The 21,211-nt window shown below is 37.1% G+C and overlaps 1 protein-coding gene across 9 annotated transcripts in view; it reads left to right on the top strand.

Annotated features, from left to right (window-relative positions):
- Nucleotides 1–21,211, top strand: part of diaph2 (diaphanous-related formin 2) — a 365,791-nt gene that overhangs the window by 230,260 nt on the left and 114,320 nt on the right. For all 9 annotated transcript variants that reach the window (XM_076875695.1, XM_076875708.1, XM_076875689.1 and 6 more), the window contains one exon: nucleotides 6,210–6,339. In XM_076875695.1, the coding sequence (XP_076731810.1) occupies nucleotides 6,210–6,339 (130 nt within the window). The remainder of the gene's footprint in view (nucleotides 1–6,209; nucleotides 6,340–21,211) is intronic.

The raw sequence follows: 21,211 nt of genomic DNA, 5'->3' as shown, positions 1-21,211 counted from the left end.
TTTATCTGATAATAAACTAATAAAATAGTTACTGGGGGATGTTTAGAGAATGGACAAACCTCCCCTTAATACCGCCTGTGGTTAGCAATCTTGCACTGGTGAAAAACAATCAAATAATATTTCAAATATATGTTTTGGGCATTTTGTTCTGTTTAGTTTCATTTTTTGGTCAAACTACTGTTTGCTAGCTGTGTTTCAGCTTTAACCTCCTGGGACCTGCGTCCACATATGTGGACATCACATTTTGGGTTATTTAGACCAAAATACTGAATTTTGCTCTACAAGGGCCTGATATCCACTTACGAGGACATTATACTGCTACTGTTCTATCAAAATTTTAAACGAATATCCTCATATTTGGCTCTTATTTTTCTTAAAAACAAAAATAAGGTAAAAAAAAAAAATCTGGTAATTCTTTGTTTTTACATTCATCGGGCTCCAATATGCCCAAATATCAAAGAGAAATTAAAAATGCTGCTGTGGAAGAGTTCAGGTCTTAGGAGGTTAAAAAAAATAGAAAAAATTTAAAAACAAAAATAGAGCTGATGTATTCTGATGATCTCTCACTTCATATGATTTTTTTAATATTAGACAACTATGCATGAGTTATAAAGCCACCCCATTCTGCATGTATCTGAAGTTAGCAATCCTCCATATTTCTTGTACAGCGAGAGCTTTTCTATGGTGGATGCAGTGTACTGTACTTTTGGTATTCCTGCAAGCTGACTAAATCAGTGTGGAATATCAGTGTAGAGCCTGGTAACCCCTCAGGGGGCTGATTGGCCATTATTGATGGACAAGGAAAAAAAGTCTGCTTTCTCACTTTAGTCAATCAAGTAAATGGCCTCCTAGGTGGCAGGTCCAGGGTACCTAATGGGCTCATCATGGAGGAGGTTGATGATGGGAATAAGCAGCAAGAGGAAAGGCACAGGCTGACCCACCTTCACCTTCCACCTCTTGACTCCCCTGGTTCAATCTCCTATCCTGTGGAGTACTCACTGATATCCTGGTCACATATATTAAGCAAGCTGAAATTCTGCTAAAGGGTTGCAAGAAGTTTAGTAACTGTATTGCTCAAAGAATACCTGTATTACACTAAATACTTTAAAAGCAAAATTCGACAAAGCATGGTCATTCAGACTATAGAAAGAGAATGTTTGCATCTTTAAATGTGTGTCATACGTGTATAAATACTGCATGAGTCAAAGAATATTTGTTCTTTCAAATAAAGAACACCTGGTAATGATCATGTTTGACTTAAGCTAGAGGTAACAGGATGTCTAGCAGGCGCTCGACTTGGTGGAATGGAGTCATCTACCCGACAGTTCTGACCTTGTAAAAAAATACAGTATTTCTACAGGAATTACTGTTTTTTTATAGAATTACTAGTGTCTTTAAACACCAAAGCACAAGCATTTATATTGGAGTTGAGGAAACCTTACATTTTAGTGTAGTGTGCATTTGCAGAGCTTTTTTTTCTCAGCAGCTGCGTGTACTTTTGTGTTCAAATGCCGCTTTTGCTTTTTTTCTCTGTTTCTTATGATCCAGTGTAATATTTGGTTGTTTGAGTAATCATGCAATATATTTGTCTTTTGAGCTGCTCCATCTGCAGCAGTTAAATTGAGCAATCAAGGGCCGACAGTCCTCTGTTAATGTGAGGGTTCTATATTCCCACTGCCACTTTTTCTGTTATCAGTTGTTCTGTTGTTTTCATTTATTTATTTCCGATCTACATATTTAAGTGGGAACTTGTTTGCACGAGATATGTCCTGCTACTCTTAGTTCTCATGTGTATGCACTTGTGAAGGATTTCAAATCGTGTTACCTCAAATCAGGTTTTGTTATGAAAGACTGAACGACAGAACTGTTCAGGATTTGCTTTCAACAACACAGTAATGAAGCTTTTTTCAATCTGTTTCAAATGAAAAGGTTTGTCTAAAGTAGTGACATGTATTTACACAGTAGTTACTGTATTGTACGAAATATTTTATTTGGGTAGTTTAAAAAAACGCATCTAAGATAACAGTTAAGATATCCTAGGAGACGCTCCTCAGCTTGGAGCTCTGACAGTAAAAGTCACTTTTAGTACTGACTTTCAAATATCCAGTGCAAGGCATGGACTGAGATTAAAATGGCTCTGAACTTTGACATGTGCCCAGGCACCGCACAGCCCCTGACACAGTTCTCACGATACCTCAAAGCTGCATTGACTCAAAATCCTGATGTAAAATAATGTGAAAGTACCTTGGGCTTTATACAAAGTCCTTCTGCCCTTATAGAGGCCCTCAGCCGGATGTGTTACTACTACCAACGACTCCTTCTGTCTTGTAGCGTTCTCTCTTTAAAATACAGTATACTTGCAACCATACATGACTCATCTTGGAGGGTTTTCTTTGTTTGTTTGTTTTTTAATAGTAAACCATTACCAAGTACTTAACATGGCGCTGTAGTGCTTTGTTTTGTCTTTCTTTTTTTGTTTTGTTTTTTCATTTAACTCTACAATTATCATTGAAGTAGTACAATTTATTTGGATTTCTTTTTCATTTCAGTAAAGCAGCTACGTTGGGCTATCTAGGGTTTTGCTTGTTTTGGGATTCAGTCTTATTATGTCAGAGAAAATTCACCTTACAATGCTAATCGTGCTTCCAGATTCATCAGCCCCGTTGTTACAGGTGTGTGAACTCGAGCACGTAGCTGTGCTCTGCCCTTATAAATGTTTGTGAAGAAAGGGGTCCTTCTGAAAGGTTCACTGAATTTGAGTGTGGCACTGTAATAGCATGACCATTTATGAAATTTCTTCCCTCCTATCATTCCATAATGACGTGTGAGTGGTGTTATTGCAAAGTGGAAGCATTTAGGGACCACAAGCACTCAGCCATGAAGTGCACAAGAGGGCTGAGGCGCATAGTGCGTTAAAGTAGTCAGCGCACTGCTCCTCAATAACTGCGGAGTTCAAACGTCCTCTGGCGTTAACATCAGCATGAAAACTGTGCACCAGGAGACTCGTGCCATGGGTTTCCAAGGCTAAGCAGCTCCTGTATGTATAATATGGAGATCTCTCTTTCCTTATAATTCCCTTATTCTTAATAACAAATGTGCGCATCATCCCAATGTGTCCTAGATTTGTTCAAGATAAATATAGGGTGTACGTTGTAGCTGAGGTGGCAGAGAGGGTTGTCTAACAGCTAAAAGGTTGGTGGGTTGATACATTGGTCATCAAAGTATCCATATGCAAGATACCGATATGCTGCCACTCATGCATCTATCATAGTGTGAATGTTGAAAAAAGTACTTAGCCATGGATAAAACGTTGCATGAATATATTTGTGTGTGTGTGAATGAATGAGACTTATAGTAGAAAGTGCTTTGAGTGGGCTCAAAACATAAATCCAAGGCATAGTTGCTCTTTTTACAGTTGGAATGGTTGAAGTGCATCAGGAGCTGCACATATTTTTAGATGCATACATCTAAAAATATACAGAACTATCAATTTAACACCTTACAGACAACCACAACAAACTTTATTTATAGAGCACATTTAAAAACCAGTGGTATACCAAAGTGCTCCACATACGAGAGGGTCAGATATAAGTAAAAGAGAAAGATGAAGGCCATGGCCAAAACCAAACATGCTGGCCAGTTAATGGCAGTAAAAACACAGAAACAAAATTGATACCACAAAAGTCTGTAGTAGCGCTGCAAAGAAAGCAACTGTGTGCACAGGAAGGAATATTTAGATGCCAGACAAGAAAGAACAAACCCATTTGAGAAAAATTAAAATGATCTGCACGCTGTTTGTCTTCTGTTAAATAATTTAAACCCTAAAATATTTTTAAAGACAACATTTATATCCTCTACACGTTTACTACTGCTAGAAAATTATGGGCTCAGTAAAACACTCAATACTCTTATTTTGAAAAGATGCATATGAGTGTTATTTGTGTATAATAAATATGAAGTTGTGAATATAACGTGGCGGATAATGAGAGATGCTTTGCATGCTCTTCAGATGACAGGCAGTCTCCTGTCTCGGTGACAACCTCTACCCTGTGGGAAAAGCAAAACAAGGAGATGTGTGATAAAACAGTTAGTGTCCAAATACTTTAGATCGATAAGTGAACGATAGAATGACAGAACAACCTGTTGCAGAGATATTGAGGCGGTGACTTGTGACTCATATATAATCTGCCGTCAAAAATATAAACGTAGACTGCTGTTTTATTGAGTCACATACTTTTGATCTAGATGCGTGTGGGTGGATAATTGAATAAACAGAATAATAAAGAATAGCTGAAGATGTACTCTTTGTTCCCATTACTGACTCTGTTACATCGAATGAACAAAAAGTCAAATTCACAGGCGTAGACGGCTGAGAAACCGCAGTGCCTACAAAGCAAACAGAACACGCTGATAGACATTTATGTGTTCACCAGTTGTAATGTTACAGAGTCACAAGTGTTACCACCAGAAGGGATTTTCATGTTATCACTGTGTTAGAGACGTGTTATAATCACAAATATAAACAGTGAGGCACACATTCACATTTCAGCATGGTTTACCTCCTGGCTGCGTTTGACCAAACTCCTAAGGAAACCTTCTAAATTATTATTATTATTTTTAGAAATGACATCTATTACCAGCTACAGTCAGCGTTGACCAGATCATGTTACTTTTTAGTGATGATAATGTCTGATATCTGAAATAGAATAAACAGAATGTGTCCCTCAGTCTTGTTGAAACTGATACAATAAAGAAAAACAATACAATGCAATTTTATAGGTCTGTGATTACCCCAGATAAGGATCATTTTTTGTTGTTATTATTATTATTATTATATTTTAATTGTCTCATATTACATATTACTAATCTTGGAAGTTTCTCTTCTCTGCGCAGTAATAACAGTTTGGCAATATGACAATAAACCAATTAAATTTCCATGAAATTCAGTTGTGATTAGCGAAACGATGATTGATCCTCTTCTAATGACAACAGTGTGTGTGTTTTTGAGCTGATGTGTGACAGCGTCTCTTTGCCTGTTCTTTTCCCTACATGTGTGCGCATGAGCACACATGTTTCCATGCGTACATGTGTGGGCATGTCCAGCTGCAGGCTGTTTACAGGATGGATATTATCAGTATGAGTACACTGAGGTGGGCTGTGCTAATTAGCTTTCCCAGCATGCCATTCAAACAGCATAGCAATCACAGTGGGCAATGAATATGGAACAAGTTCTCTATGCACTGATGTGAAGAATCCAAGCTTCAGCTTATGAACAGACTCACACACACGTGGCAAATGCAGTACATTACTTTTGTTCAAACTTTCCTGCTCCAGCGATTTATTCTCAGGGGAGTGGGGTTATTATTTGTGTATATACTGTACATGCATATGTGTATTATTATCTGTTTCGGTTTAGTCTTCAGTAATTGGTTGCACATTTTCGGGGGGTCTCATTTATTTTACCTTCTCCCTATGTATTGTAATCAGTGTGAGTTGGAGTTCTCCAAAATTTGGGCATTTGGCTTGTTAGGAACTAATTTTGTTGAATGTACAGCAACAGCCCCCAGAGAAATCCCTCTTGTGTTTCTGAGTAAACAATTATGTTTAACATTGTCAGTGTGGCTATGGACAATAAAATATAATGTAGAGATACAACACATTGATCCCAGGAAATATATTGTTTTAGCAAATAATATTATATCTAATTTAGCCACACTTCCACTCTCTTTCTCTAAAGCACATCTTACTAGTTGCATTATTATTACCATGCAGTTGGTCCAAAATGACAGCCAATGCTTCGTGTATATTAACAGGAACACATAAAAACTGCTTTTAAGTAAAAGGGCCATTCCTATCATAGTCTTCAGTGATATAAATCTTTGTTTTTGCCAAAATGTTGTGATGAAAAACACTTTCCTCTTTTCAAAGCTTGCCTACATCGACTCAATTTTAATTAAAATTCACATGATTATTTAAGGAAGCAGGCATATCAAGCCGCAGATGTTCCAGAGCTGAATGAGGGAAAAGACCATGCTTAAAAACTTATAACAGTCACTGATTTTAAGTGAAAAGAGCGCCTGGTATTGAGGATTTAAAAAAAAACCCTTTGGTTTGACAACATGTACCTTCACTGAGAAAATGAAGGGACATTGTTTTCCTCAAGTAAATGACTCTAAACATCTGTGAATCTTTTTTTCCATCTTTTTCAGCTCCGAGACACTAAATCTGTCAGTCAGAATACAACACTTCTTCATTTCCTGGCTGAGAAGTGTGAAGAGAGCTACTCTGAAATTTTGAGGTTTCCAGATGAACTGGAGCATGTGGAGAACGCTAGCAAAGGTACGTCTGTCTGCCTGTGTAGTATGTCTCAAGACTTTCCCAGTCACAGACCAGTTTGCTAATACCACTATAGACATCTTTACTGTGCTATTACCACAGCACATCTTAAACTGGAGTGGAATTTGCAACCATCTAGATATCAACGTATTTTATAGTTTAACCAGTTTAAAATATCCCCGATGGTGTATGTTCTTATAGTCTCTTACTTTTGTGAGCATTATGGTAGCTCATACTGAGTTAAAATGATGTAATTAAAGTACTATAATTAAAGTACTGTATGGACAGTTATACATGTCATCCTTGGACGTCAGCCGGTACTCTGTCTCTGTGACAGGAATAGAGTTGTTTGTCTGACCACACTGTCATTCAGCCTGTCAATAAACTAATTCCACTTTAATTCTATTCTCAAGCAATTGGTGGAATCCCTGCAGGCTTATTTACTTTGTTAGTCTCGTAATTGGTTATTTAATCTAATTCAACTAATTATGTACTTGACTGGGACTGCCAGCCATTGTGTAAGTGGGCTGAATAGTCTTCAACCGCTGCATATATTAAGATGTCCATGTGCACACATTTTGAATTGTATCAATTTTGTCATTTCATGGAAATGAATTATTCAAGGAGAAACCAATTAGTTGTGTGAGACCAGTAAATAAATGCCTCTTGGGAAAAAAACAAACTTCAGGATCTATTTAAGAAGTAGGGATGCAAAAAGCGGTTTACTCGGCATCTCACTTACACCACATACTGTCCATTCATCAATCATCCCGTATAGTACATTACACTGGATTTTCAAGCAGGCGGTCTCCCGTTCACATTTTTACACAAAATATGCTAATGTACCTACAGGTCATCGTAGTCAAAATGGTATCTTTGTTTTTTTTATTCGTACATGTGCATTATTTGATATATGTTATAGAATTTATAACAAGCTCAGAAACCACAAAAATTGAAACATCTCTTCTTTTGATCGGTTAAAAAGCTCTAAAGCTGACAGTACCTGCACTTTTGGCTTGGATGACATTAACAGTTTTTACACCCACTAGTTTGATTTTAATGTATTGTTGTTGCCTACTTTCAGAGGAAGTTCACAAATGTTTAAACCGTTATGGTAACAAGAGCACAGTTAATAATGTTCCTCAGGGACATATTAGGTCCCTGAAGGTTAATTGCTTGACGCTATTTCCTGATCTTTTACAAGGTTTTGGTCTCATTTTAGGCAAACTGACTATAGAAAATGTATTAAAATGGTTTATTCATCTTAATTTCATCTGAATGCACATTGTACAATCTAACAGTTTAATATAAAATCAGAACTACTTTCACATTTATTGAAAGCTCTTTTTCATGTTACATTACTTGAACCGCATACTGTTTAATGATTTATTGATATAAACATCCATGGAAAAAAAATAATGTTATTGTTTCTTTGGAAACCTTTTGGCTTTGTTAGAATTGTCATATTAAGTCTATACAATATAATTAGCATTTACCCTAAAACAACAGACCAACAAAATAAAGTAATTTCATATAGAGTAATATGGAGCTGCACAGATGACCTTCATCCTCTCCTAAATATATATATTTATTATTTCTTACAGTAAATCTCAGGTGTACAAGCATATGATTTCTGATTGTAAATTGTTAGAGGCTTTTAGAGAGCGGCTGATTTAAAGTGACGTAGGGAGTGATGTGTGACATGAACGTATAATGAATACACTGGTTTAAAAGTACAGTTAATAAGCCTCATTCGTAAGGGCAGTCAATCCTGTCTAATGTCAGTAGGAAATCGTAGTTTGTTTTTGTTTCCTTGATTAGCTACTTTAGTGTTCTCTAGTCTAAAGGGTTTTTTAAAAAATTACAGTACCGCAACACCACTGAGTTATCGTGTCAGACTGTGCAGCTTATTCGATTCGTTTCGCTGCCAGTCGTAGTCCAGTCTGTTTGTTTTTAAAAGTTTGGGTTACCCAAAAAGGCAGTTCAACTTTTTTATACCTTATAGGCTGTCTTGTTAGGAGGAATGTGTGTACCATAATGGAGATTAGAGGGTAACAATAACTAAGTCCATCACATGTGAATGTTCTCAATGGAGACCCTTCATTCCTCATAGGATTCAGCTATTTTCAAAGCTTACCTCTGTAAAGGTCAATTTTAATTAAAATCCACGATTATTTAAGGAGGCAGCAAGTTGCAAATGTTCCAGATCTTAATGAGGGAAAGGCTCCTCCTTTTTCCACCTTAAGCAGTTCACTGTGGACATATAGTTTTAAAGAAATGTTACTATGAAACATGTGAACTTTTAGTAAAATAAGTACCACACTTTACATTTTACTTTATTCTGCTATCCAAATGACAATCAGGCACTTCAACATTAACAATAACAAAAAAAAAACGATGACACTGGCTAAATTATTTGCTTCTGTAATTTCAAAATTAACTGTTCTCTGCTCAGCAAAAGGATACTTCACAACAAAATGGTAGCAAAATTATCAGTATTAACTATATTTTTCATTAGGAATGTGGAGCAGCACTTCTACTTAGACAATGTGTCACACGTTTTAACGAGGACCCAAATGCAGATGCTAGGAGAATAAACTTAATGAAAGCAAGCCGTTTAGTAAGGCTGCACAAAATCAAACGAAATAAAAAAGGCAACATGAGACTCAGACTTTCACTAACAACAAACTGGGCAAAACTAAACACAAAGAACATGGAACATGGACGAGAACGATGGAGGTAGAACTGACAATCTGGCCAAAGGCAAGGGGAGACTGGGACAATATACACACAATAGGGTAATCAGGGAAGTGGAGGCAGCTGGGACAACAGGAGGAATAAATCAGTAACAAGAGGGAAGCGAAACTGAACACAATGCACATGAGACGAGAGTCTGTCAAAATAAAACAGGAAGTGACAAGCGCACTCAGACTGACTAGACACAGAGAGAGACGAGACGGGCTGGGGACGTCACAGGAGATAATTAAGCAGTTACAGCAGGCAAGTGCTAATGAACGGTGCAATTTTTAAATGGGTTATACTCAAATATGAGATTGTCATGGTGGAAAGAGACACCTTTAGACCATGGCAAGAGTGAGCATAACACAAGCCACATGGTGGTCATCAGCAAACTCTTTCTGGCAGATGTCTTGTAGCAAACAAGTGTTTCCAAATGGGCTATCTAAGCTGCTCTGCAGAGGCACAAAAAACAGGCTAGGGTAAGGACTGGAAACGCAGTGGTTTGCCACTGAAACTTGAGTGCAGCAGACAAAAGTCAAGCTGACTTCCCTTCAAAAATGGAAGAGACCCAGCAGCTCCATCAGCTCAGAATTGGCAGAAATCAGTGAGACCCTGGTATACTTGCCTACAGTTCAGAGAAGTCTGCTCAAAAGGACCCTTTAGGGAGGATTTGTGGCCAGAAGAGCAATTCCTCAGTTACTGTTGCACCTATTTTTGAAAATGCAAGAACTACGATACAGAAAAAATGCCCTCCCTAAAAATGTTCTGGAATGATGAGCCAAAATGCAAAATATTTGGCAGTTTGTCTGCTGAAGGACTTGAGGGCTCCAAAATAAAGCATGTCTGCAGGCAACTGTGAGATTCTTTGCACGATAGAACTTTTACTGGTCTTGTAAATCCTAAGCTCACAGGCAAATTCTTATCCATCACACAGTACCATCAAGGACACATCCGGCCAGGCACAAATTCATTCTGCAGCATGACAACAGCCTAAAACATGCAATCAGAGTTATACTGAAATGTTTTTGTGCACTGATAATATGATTCCCAGAGAGCCCTTACATAGTCTCAGATGTAAACATGCACGAAACACTTTGTATATACCTTCTGCACTTTGTGTGAAATTAACTGTTCAGTTCATTACTTTCATATATGCGGACCCTGTTAGTGGGAATAACACAGGGGAATACTGTTACATATTTTTCATTTAAATAAGTCTCACCACACTTCTACTTTTCACTTCTACTGCACAATCCATTATATTCTTGCTGTGAGAGGAAGCGCTTAAAACAAACAAAATATAAGCACAATCGTAATGGCGTGCACAACATTTAATAGTGCAATACTACATTTTCTCCTCCGTGGTCACCATAATTATTTTTGATAATTCTTTCAGAATCAAACATTTTAAATGTATTTTGACTAAAAAGATTTCAGTACGGGACAAAGCACCAGCCTTTGGCAGAATATTGATAAAGCCACTGTGATTCATTTGAAAACAGCCAAGAAAGTTCTACTTTTTGAGAAATTACATGTCCAGACGACTTCATATTGTTGATTCATAATCTGTTATAACATGACTATAATTAACTTGTTTGTTTAGATTTGCACAGACTGACACAAACAATGTACAGTACACAAGAGTGAGACTAATTCAAATAGATTTGTATGATTTTATTTTCAGACTATTCTTTCAATATTATTCTAGTCAAATAGGATGGCAAACTAATGATGCTGCCATTTTTGCACAACGTTTGGTAGTATTTCCTGCAGGCATTAATAATTCAGCACGCCATCATACGGACTGATTAATTGAATGCTCAAACTAAGTAATTAATGGGAACTGTTGCAGTATTGCAGTAGACTGTGGAACAGGATAGGCAAACCATTAATGTGCATTACAAAAAACATCAAATAAAGTGACTTGGCTGCTGATTTTGGTAAACCTTTACTTTAACTGTACTACATTTACTTTCATTTAACAGTTATATTTTTGTGCATTTGGTTAATAGTTTGTTTTAGGTTGCCCCTTTGATAATAATCCTACAGTAGTTAGCTGTATGAGCTGTGGAAAGTGTATGTTGTGGCTGCAAGGTTTTTTACTCAAACAATGTAAATGCTCAAAATTTCAGCAGCTTTATTAATAATTCAGCTGCCCAGCACACACAGTGGAGTCCTGGCTTGTTCTTCGACATAAAGCAGCATTCTAGGCAAATCTTTTTCTAGGATGATGCACTGTGGGCAATACTGAGGCTAGATAGTCGTTCTGTGTATAAACTGTATATCCTTTCATTTATAAATATATTATTGAGTGTTGAAACTCTAATCATTTGAAATGTAGCGATAGAGTCTATTATTTTCATACCCCTGACCCCATCTTAACAGGAGTGGCAATGGCTGGAGAGAAGTGTCATTGGCCAATTTGCCTTGTTAAATTCCCCCAGAGATGAATATGTGGGGCCTGACAATGGGAACTAAGTCTGTGGTGATTCCACTCAATCAGTGGTGCACTGACAATCTGTCTTGACAATCCGGGAAAAGAGGAAATATGACACAAATGTTCTCATAAATCTATTTAGTATAAGGCATAGCCAAGGGCAAAGTACTTTGGAGCCTGTGAGAGGGAAAATGGAGAATGAGGGGAGAAAAAAAAAAGATGAACTCTGAGGATATTAATACCGCTGTGAATATATCTATTATCCACATTCATTTCAAGGCACTGCAGCATAATAAAGCAGTGCCCATTTCCCATTTAAACTCAGAGCAGTACTTGGCTCTGTATTACGTAGACAAAATGCCTTTCTCGATATGGTGGGACACAGAAAGGATCATTTGTCTTTTAGTTTTTGTGCAGTTGCATAGAATCATTGGGTTGAGAAGATATTCCCCCCTTGCCAGTCCAGGGATGGGAGGGTATCTTACTGAAGTCAGCTGCAGAAACTTGGGGAATGTGAAGAATAGACATTATTCAAATCAAATAAGTACTGCTGCAATAGACAAAAAGCTTATTTATTTCTCTTTTTGGCCAAGAGACTTGCTTTTCGTTATTAGAAACCCAAGTTGACTCATGCAGACAGACAGACAGACAGACAGACAGATCACTTGCTGTTAAAGCGATAGTACTCCTGTGTAAGAAACATAGACCTATTTACCTGGTTTTAGAGCTTCATTTGTTATCAGGTCTGTTTCCCTTGTGGGTACCTTATTCAGCACCAAAGAGGCATTCCCCAGTTTTATCATCAGTTCTACTTTTTTTCTGTTTTGTGTGGTGCATTTGCATTGGATAAGGAAAGACTGTGTTATACTCACACTCAGATAGGATTTCAGGGCAATATTAATTTGATTAGCACAATATAATTATATTCTAATAATATTCATCAAATGGAACTAAAATGAAATGGGTCATTTGGCAAATTTTCACTTGTATTTTAGGCACTTTTTGTTCTTTATTTAGACTATAAAGGTGCAGATTTGTGCTTATTATTGCTCTCATACAACACCTCAGTGTTATATAAGATCGTTATCAGTATTTTTATGGACATGGCAGATTCACATGCTAATAAGTACATAACCTCTGAAAATGTTAGAAACTACTAAAGGTCTCCAGGTAATACTAGGTTGGATGAGTCTTGAGCCACCCCAAGCAGTGAAAAACAACAACAGTAATCTATTTCACAGACAGTTAAATCTTCCTTTGTAGATTTGTAGGCACACTTTTCATTCTTGCTTAAAAGTAATTGAATGACAATCTGACTTAGGTGCATATTAATATTCTCAATGGGATTTCCATTTGCCTTTTAATCATGGGAGTTAATAGGGTGTAGTATGGGGCTCGCTGTTGTAATTTATAAAGTGGCAAATCTGAAGAAACTTTTTAATATCTATTTTAACATGTAATTAATGTGATTTATACAGTTGTTTTACAAAGAATATCATTTTAATTTACAAGCTTTGGTAAACTGTCCACAAGAGCTGAATTCCTTTGGGATGCCTCCGGCTGTAGAGAAGCTGGTCATGACTTTGGAAACTTTGAAGGTAGAAGCACCTGATCTCTAAGGAACATAACCTCGGTCCTTGATGGAGATTCACCTACCAGTGGTACATTGACCTAGAGTGCACACCTGAGACAACAGTAGACTGGCTTTGTCTTTGTACTTATAAATCCTAATCAAAGGGTGGTTTTAAACCCCTTTGAACATCTATAGAAACACTGAAGATTTCAGCTCACTGATGCTGTCTACAAGGAAAAAAGGAGAGGAAGTGGCCTACTCCTGACACGCAGAGCTGGTAGAAACATTGTGCACACCAAGATGACTTACTCGAGTCACATTTTTCGTTTGCTTCTTAGTAAATCTCCCATCAGACTTAAATGCTGAAAACCTATTTAGAACCAAAACACACATTAGCTAATCGACAACCTTTTTTCATTTTGAAATATGACTTGAAGAAATGTTGTTTAAGAACTATTTAAAAAGAGGTGATTTTATTATTGAATAAATTAGAGATGGCACGATACCACTTTTTTATGACCGATACCGATATCATAAATTTGGATATCTGCCGATACCGATATGAATCCGATATAGTGTTTTTTAATCAACAAAACTGTTTTTTTTTTAATATCTTGCTGCATTTTGTATAAGTTCATACTCAAGTTTAAAACAACAACTACACTAAAGCTATTCTGTTATACCTATATGCAAAAAAAAAAATTTCATAGTTCAGCAGTACTGATCAATCTAATAAACTTAAACCTACACCATCCTCCCTATTCTGGTATTTTAAAGAGTACTTAGCGTAAATATTAAGCAACCTAACTAATAGGGTTCCAACTCCCAGCAACAACAAAAATAAATAAATAAAAAATAGGGAACCACCCCTCACGCTCCACCTCATGATGCTTAATCAACGTAATCAACCTTAATTTGATGCAGTGTGAAAAAAAATGCACAGAAATCAATTATTTTTCAAGAAATATTAAATAGATTCAACATCTTTCTTCAACAAAATTGCAGACTGCACAGATGGTACCTTCCCAAAGGAAAAAGTACTATAGCTTACTAGGGTCTATATTAGACTTAATAGTTACTATATACAGTAATTGACTTCTATTCATTTTACATCAAATTAAAACTTTGGGTGTAAGATTCGGATAATTATTTATTAAAAGCTAGACATTTTAAATGAGAATAAGAAAGAAAAGTATGTCTTTGTGCCCCCTTTTCCCTGTTCATGCCCTATCGGCCCCCCTGGCTAAACTTTGCTAGATCCGCCCCTGCACAGTTACCAGCGTCAGCTGTAGAAAAAGATCCTCGAGTAGAAAGTAATATTAAATACATTCTAACAACAGCTTATCAAGCTTAAACGTGCTGCTGTTGTTTATCCGCTGGTTTCCTCTTTCTGGTGCAAAGTGGGCCAAAAACAAACCAGAGAGACGGACTCGCGACAGAAAAGCCGATCAGCTGATCATTAAGCAGTTTCATGATTGAAGTAGCAGCAAGAAGAGGCAGTCGCTCCATATATCGTTTGGTAAGCTTAACGCAGGAATGCTTTACAAACATTCAGAGATGGACTTACACACTTGCTTTACTTCTCTCGGGGATAACTTTGTCGGAGATGAAATGCCGGGTTGCTAGCGAAGCTCCACATGCTATCCAGACCACCGACAGGTCCCGCATGCCACAGCCGCTCTATCACGTGATGCATACTGCTCCGACGTGCTAACGTTCTGAGGTGAGTTACGGCGTGTTGCAAGTTTTGTGAGGTGCTTTCGTGATATTTAATGGATCGGATTACATTTTTTATTTTTCTCCGATATCCGATCCAGTAATTTAGGTCAGTATCGGACCGATACGTAATATCGGATCGGTCCATCTCTAGAATAAATATTCTTTAGTGCTATATAGGGCTGCCACAAACGATTATTTTGATAGTCGACTAGTCACCGATTATTTTTGCGATTAGTTGACTAATCAGATCATCATCCATTGAACGTAAACGTACAGCTTATTGCACCAGCAGCATCTGCTCTTATATAACTATCATTAGCTTACAGCTTTAAGTGTTTCAGGTCTGTGCTAACTAAAAATAAAGACAAGATGATAGTTTATTAAATTTGAATGAAATTTGCAGATTGTTTCGGTGAAGTTTAATAAACTCCTTGCTATCTAAAATATAACAGGACACCGGAGTAAATTCTCGAGCATCTCACACTTCTGATGATCAGCTGTCTGCTTGACGTTTATTCAGCTGTGTAAAAACTATAACTTTAATCTCAGCCAAACCGATTTACTCAGGAACAAATAAAATACTAAAAAAAGCCAAACAACAACATTGTTAAGTTATCTGAGTGACTCATATATCATGTTTAACCTGAGCAGCGAAAGACGGCGGTGGGTTTGAAAACGATTTGCCGGGAGTCCGGTGTTCTCACGGCTCTAGTGAGCCTAGCCCCCGGCTAGCTATCGAGCTAGTGGGTAACAGACGTCTCCGAAAACGTCGGAGCGCTTTTGAAAGTATGTGGCGTCTTGATAAACTGAGCAGATATTTGAGGTTTACACAGCTACATTCTCGCCTGAACATATGTTAAACGTTTATTTTGTGATCCAGAAAGAATAATAAGAGTAACATTAAAACTAACTAGCTGCCGCCATTGTTGGAAACTGAGCTGGGCTGCGCTATGAATTCTGGGACACAGCTTCTTCTTCTTCGGGGTTTAACGGCAGCTGGCATCCTTGTACATGCAGTGCTGCCATCTTCTGTTTCAGTCCATTATTACACTCTTAAATCCTACTACTTATTCCTGCATCTTTTGTGATCTTACAAAGCTTCAAACGACGCGTCGACTATTAAATCAGTCGTCGATGATTTTAATAGTCGACGTAATTGTGACTAGACGACTAATCGTGGCAGCCCTAGTGCTATACAAATAATTACAGCCTTGGGAGTCCTGAAAGTTGCTTTAAACTAGACATAAATAGTGTATTTTTTAAATACCATAGCAGGAATGCTTTCATTATTTGCAACCTTAGCCATCAACTTTATGCTATGATAATTGTAAAAAAAAAGATAGTTTGCTGCATTGTAAACACTAAATGCACATTGTTGATTTAAACATGTGATGCACACCGATACCAATATCAAGTACACTTGACCAGTAGTCATCTTAACAGCCACCATGACTAGAAATGGAAACAATTTTCTTACTTGTTGCTGAAAGTATACCCTTCCCTGGACCTGAAAGTAATAGAGGAGGATCAGCGAGGCCAGCAGTGTAAATGGACAGTCTGTCATGAAGAATATTAGGAACAGGAAACAGACCTGTCTAGCTCCACCAGCACAGGATGAGTGATGAGCTCTAGAGAGTTTTCGTTTTTTCTGTGCTCACTTCATGGTGGATGAGTAGTTCATTGTAAGAGCAAAACAACTATTCTCTTTCTTCATTTTTTTTGTTCTTTTTATTTTTTCTGTCCATCTCCCTTTCCCTCCACCTCTGATTTCTTACATCACCACTTTGGCCAGTGAGTATGACTGTAGACAGAGATAGACGCATGCAGGGAGGCCAGCAGCCCTGCTTAGCATCAGGCTTCAGTCTGTGGCAGGAGAATTCAATGAGAGCTGACAATGAGACCAGGAATGAGAATAATGCTTTTTGCCAGTCTAGAAATTCAGGCTGTCGCAGTAGACCATTTTCAATGCTGGGAGTGTTCCAGTAGCTGAGGTGAACAAGGAAGCTCCATTTAAAAAAAACAACTATATTATATATACTAACACAGCAAGAACCATTCTTTCCTTAAGATGAAAATAATTGTAACATAATTGCAATAATTTAATATCTGAGCAGATAATATTGCACAATTATTGTTATAATGACATATTTTTTCCTCAAAAAATGTACATGATTTTTAATAGAAAATATAGTTTACTGCTTTTGCAGATCTCTGTTTCATTTACATATATATATATGTTAAGGACTGCAGGCCTTCATAGTATTTATGTACCACAACATCATTTTTAGGGGTGAGGCAGTGTTTGTTTGCAAGATAGCCCTACAGTTGACCATTTACTAATTGCACTAGTATGTGGACCTTCAAGTATGTAGGGAATGCTCCAGTACCGCTCAGATAAATGTTACAATATTCTGTACTCCTCAGAGATTTCGGTCTCCATGTAGCAGTTTCATGAAGTCATTACAATGCTCGACATTTCCATTGACTCCGAATATTATCACAAAGCTTGATTTATATGGTATGCATTGTGCAATGACAAAAGCATATGACATGATGCATTTGACCTGTCATAGCAAGGTTTAAGCAACAGAACTAAGAAGTCATTGACAGGAGTTTTTACTAAACATTGGGGAACTTTGAAGTTGTTTTTCATCTAGAGAATTGTGATAGCATGTCTGTCAGGCTATTCTGATAAGAAAGATGATGACGATTGTTGTACAAATGAGCCGGAAATTGAGTTTTCTCTGAGGTGATCCCTGCACTCTCCTGATAAGGCCCTGTTGCAACATTACAATAACAAGTGCAAGGATTTGTGATATTAACTGACTGAAAGAGCGTAATCCACAGTACAATATGCCCACCCAGTTAAGGATTTATGTTATGTGCTTGTGTGATGCTTCAGTAGTAAGGTCTATATTTAATAGGCTAAGCTTGCCAAATAGGTATGACACTATTGTTCAATAGTCATTTTGGCATCAATGCATTTACTTTTTATTTACCCAGTCATTTACTTTTAGTTCAAAAACTGGAATATAAAATTTTATTTTTGAAGCCCAGACTGTTGAACACTTCACTTCTAAATACGGTGTGGAAAAAAGTATTTTTCATTTGGATTCAGAAGTCAACTTATAATAATCTAACACAGAAAACAGTGTTTTTATAGCCGAATGCCACAAACGACTTTGAAAAACAGGATAATGTCAAACAAAATAGCAGAGTGCTAATAATTTTACACAAGGACAATCAGTGATTAATTAATATCAGGCAAATTTTATACCCAATTCCACAGATTTTTTTTTCTGAGTGTCAGGAAGCAACTAACAAGCCACTTGTTGAAAGAACTTCAGATGTTCAAAAAGTTTGCTCAAAAATCATTTGTGCTTTAAATAAATGGGGAAATTAATTTCAAACTACACTTTTAATTGCAAATTTTCTGTCAGATGGGAATAGAGAAATTACTTCCAGTTTGTCACATATATGTTGCCATTAGGTCCGATAAGTCCGAAGCTTTTTCAACATGTATAGCCTTTATCTATTGAGCCGATTCTAGTTCTCATTCTTGTTGTTTCACACGCAGGAGTCACACCATGACGCGGAGGAAAAATACACATTATAACAGACATGCTATTTACCCAGAAAAGCAACACATGATTTACTGACTAGGTGGTCATTGCGGTAAAGTGCCTCTGTTTTGCTCTCCATGCTTCACTGCATGCTCTGCCTCTATTGACCACTGTTTGAGAAAACGTGTCTTTGGATGAAATGCTGTCATAAGAATCTGAGCAGCTTTCGCCATCTCCTGTGCAATTGTGGGGGTGAGAATTGATTCTGGATTCTAAATTGAGTATTTTTTTTTATCATGGGTTTTCATCAATATATAATATAAGAGCATAGGCAAACATGACAGTGCTACTCACTGGAGTCTTACTAGGCCCAGGGGAACAGATTCCTATGTGTCCCTTTTAGTTAACACATGCCACTGCGTGAAGATTCCACCATCACTCCTTTTTTAACCCTTTAAGACCTGCCATAGAACCAAGTCCGCCAGAGCTTATAGTATATTTTTACATGCTGTGGAGCCATTTTTTGGAGCATTTCAAGTTGCTATACATCAATACAACCATTATAGCCCAGATTTTAATAATATGCATGCATTAAGTGCATAGTAATTACATAAATTGCAAAAAAGTGCAATAAACTACAAAGAAATTTAAAATCATTTTTGATTTTTTAACATATATTTTTAGTTAGAGAAATTTAAGAGGCTTATCCCTCAAAACTGTAAATACAAAAAAGTTGCACAAACTAGTTTCCCACCAAAGGAAATTAATTTTAAGTGTCTTCATAGTTTTATTTTTGAAATACACCAATTTTTATATACTGCAGGAAAAACGAAAATAAATATTACAGTGCAAATTTGCAAAATAACAGCATATGCATCAAAATAAAATATTTCCAGCAGTGCAATATGAGTCCTCAGCATCCCAGAAACGACACAGAAAGTCATAAAGTCAAAGATAACTTTTAAAAACACCAGTATAGGCTCATGAGGCCCTGATGGTAAAAAACGACATTTCCGCAAAATGACGTCACTTCTGGTTTCGGGCAGGTCATGGCGGACATGTGATCGTTCACGCTGATGGACGTAGGAAGTGTTACAAACAGCTGATCGGATCGGCAAAGCGTGTTTCTGGAATATTATGTTTTTGTTGCTGCAAGCGCTTTTTATGCAGTTTTTGCAAAGCTATATGTGGAAGGAAACCGTGACCGAGGACAAGCTGATGGCATAAGATGTAAGTACAACTCCTCCGGTTTCATATGCAAAAAAAACTATTGCGCTAGCTCACGTGGTTGCAGTGCTACCGGGATTTAAAAATAGTTACGCCGCTCCGACCGGCTTTAAAGGGTTAATACACCTGAGAGGAACGAAGACGTGGCAGTACATTTGCTGCCTATGTTGAAGCTTTCGCTGTATGTGTTACATTTAGGTCTACCAACATCGTGCTTATCTTCATCTGTCACCTTCCAAATGGTTGTTGCCACACATTTTCTTTACATTATGCAAAATTGTGCACCAGTGACTTGATGATGCTTTACAGCTGAAGTCTGAAGTATGGGGTTGGAATTTTCAACTGGATTGCTCCCTAAAGTTGGACTTCCAACATGGAAAGTCAGAACAGCCGCTTACATTTCCTCGGTTTTCTAGAATCACTACTAGTGCACACCATGCAGAAGTTTACTGTTGTCTGAGCTCTGACTCTAAGGCAAACAGAACGCAGCATTGTAGCAGACTCAGCTATATCGTTGTGAACTAGTTTACAAGTTGGTAAATCATCCATTTTTCCTCATCTTTGTGTATAAAAGCAACTGCTGTTGTTGATCATATACTAGATAAATCCACTATCATATCAGAAACTGCTTCTTTTGTGCTGTATGAACTGTATTGTGTTTGTTTGGCTTTGAGATGTAAATCAGACCAATCTCCTCTAATTTTGTCCTCGGGCCTTGTGAAATGAGTTTAATTTAGCAGCAAGCCCTTTATTTAAAAAATAAATCTAACAGGTCCGCACGATGACCTTTCTCTTACATGTTGACGATTTACATTTTCCACCTTCTTTTTTTTTTACAGCTCTGTGATATGGAGTCACACTGTGCAATCCATATTCAAATATTATTTAAATCAGTTGCTCCACATTTGCATGTGAAATTGAGAATTTGAGGCCAGGTTGCCTGCATACTGAGCAGAGGGATAACCTTCATTGGAGATGGGGATGATATTGCAAATTAATGGGACAGGGTATTAATAATTGTCATGAAAAGGAGGTTCTATATTGCCCACCACCATAACAGAGTGTTTTCCTCCCATGTAATGAGTATGATATCATTTCCACCTCTGTTGCTTTCATCTCAGGAAATAATGATGCTCTCTTCAAATAAAGACAGTTATGGCGTCACTCTTGCATTAAACACAAGACGGTGGCTTCCACAAAAAATGCCTTTCATATTTAGGGGCAGAATACAAAAACATAAATAAATCGACTTGCCTCAATTTTTCATATGTATATAAAGATAACCATCTTTACAAGCCAATAATCCAATCAGCAAATTTCCTAATTTTCTGTTAAATTTGTTTATGATAAATTTTGCATGATAGGTGAAGAACGAGGTCAAGTACGTGAAATTTCTTTTCAGCTTCTACAACTAATCTGTAACCCAAGTTATTAAGCAAAATAGTAATAAATAAATAATAATAAAATTTCTGTGTTTGCTATTTAGGTATAGAAGATGACCTAAAATGTTTATTTTATTTTATTTGCATAGCTTAAAGCTATAGTTTCCTAAAGCTCCACTGTTCATTTGGGTTTATTCATTATTGTGTATTACAACTGATATATAATTTTCAAAGT

Source organism: Maylandia zebra, linkage group LG2, assembly GCF_041146795.1.
Source record: "Maylandia zebra isolate NMK-2024a linkage group LG2, Mzebra_GT3a, whole genome shotgun sequence".
NCBI lineage: Eukaryota > Metazoa > Chordata > Actinopteri > Cichliformes > Cichlidae > Maylandia > Maylandia zebra.
This window is presented reverse-complemented; position numbering and strand designations above follow the sequence as displayed.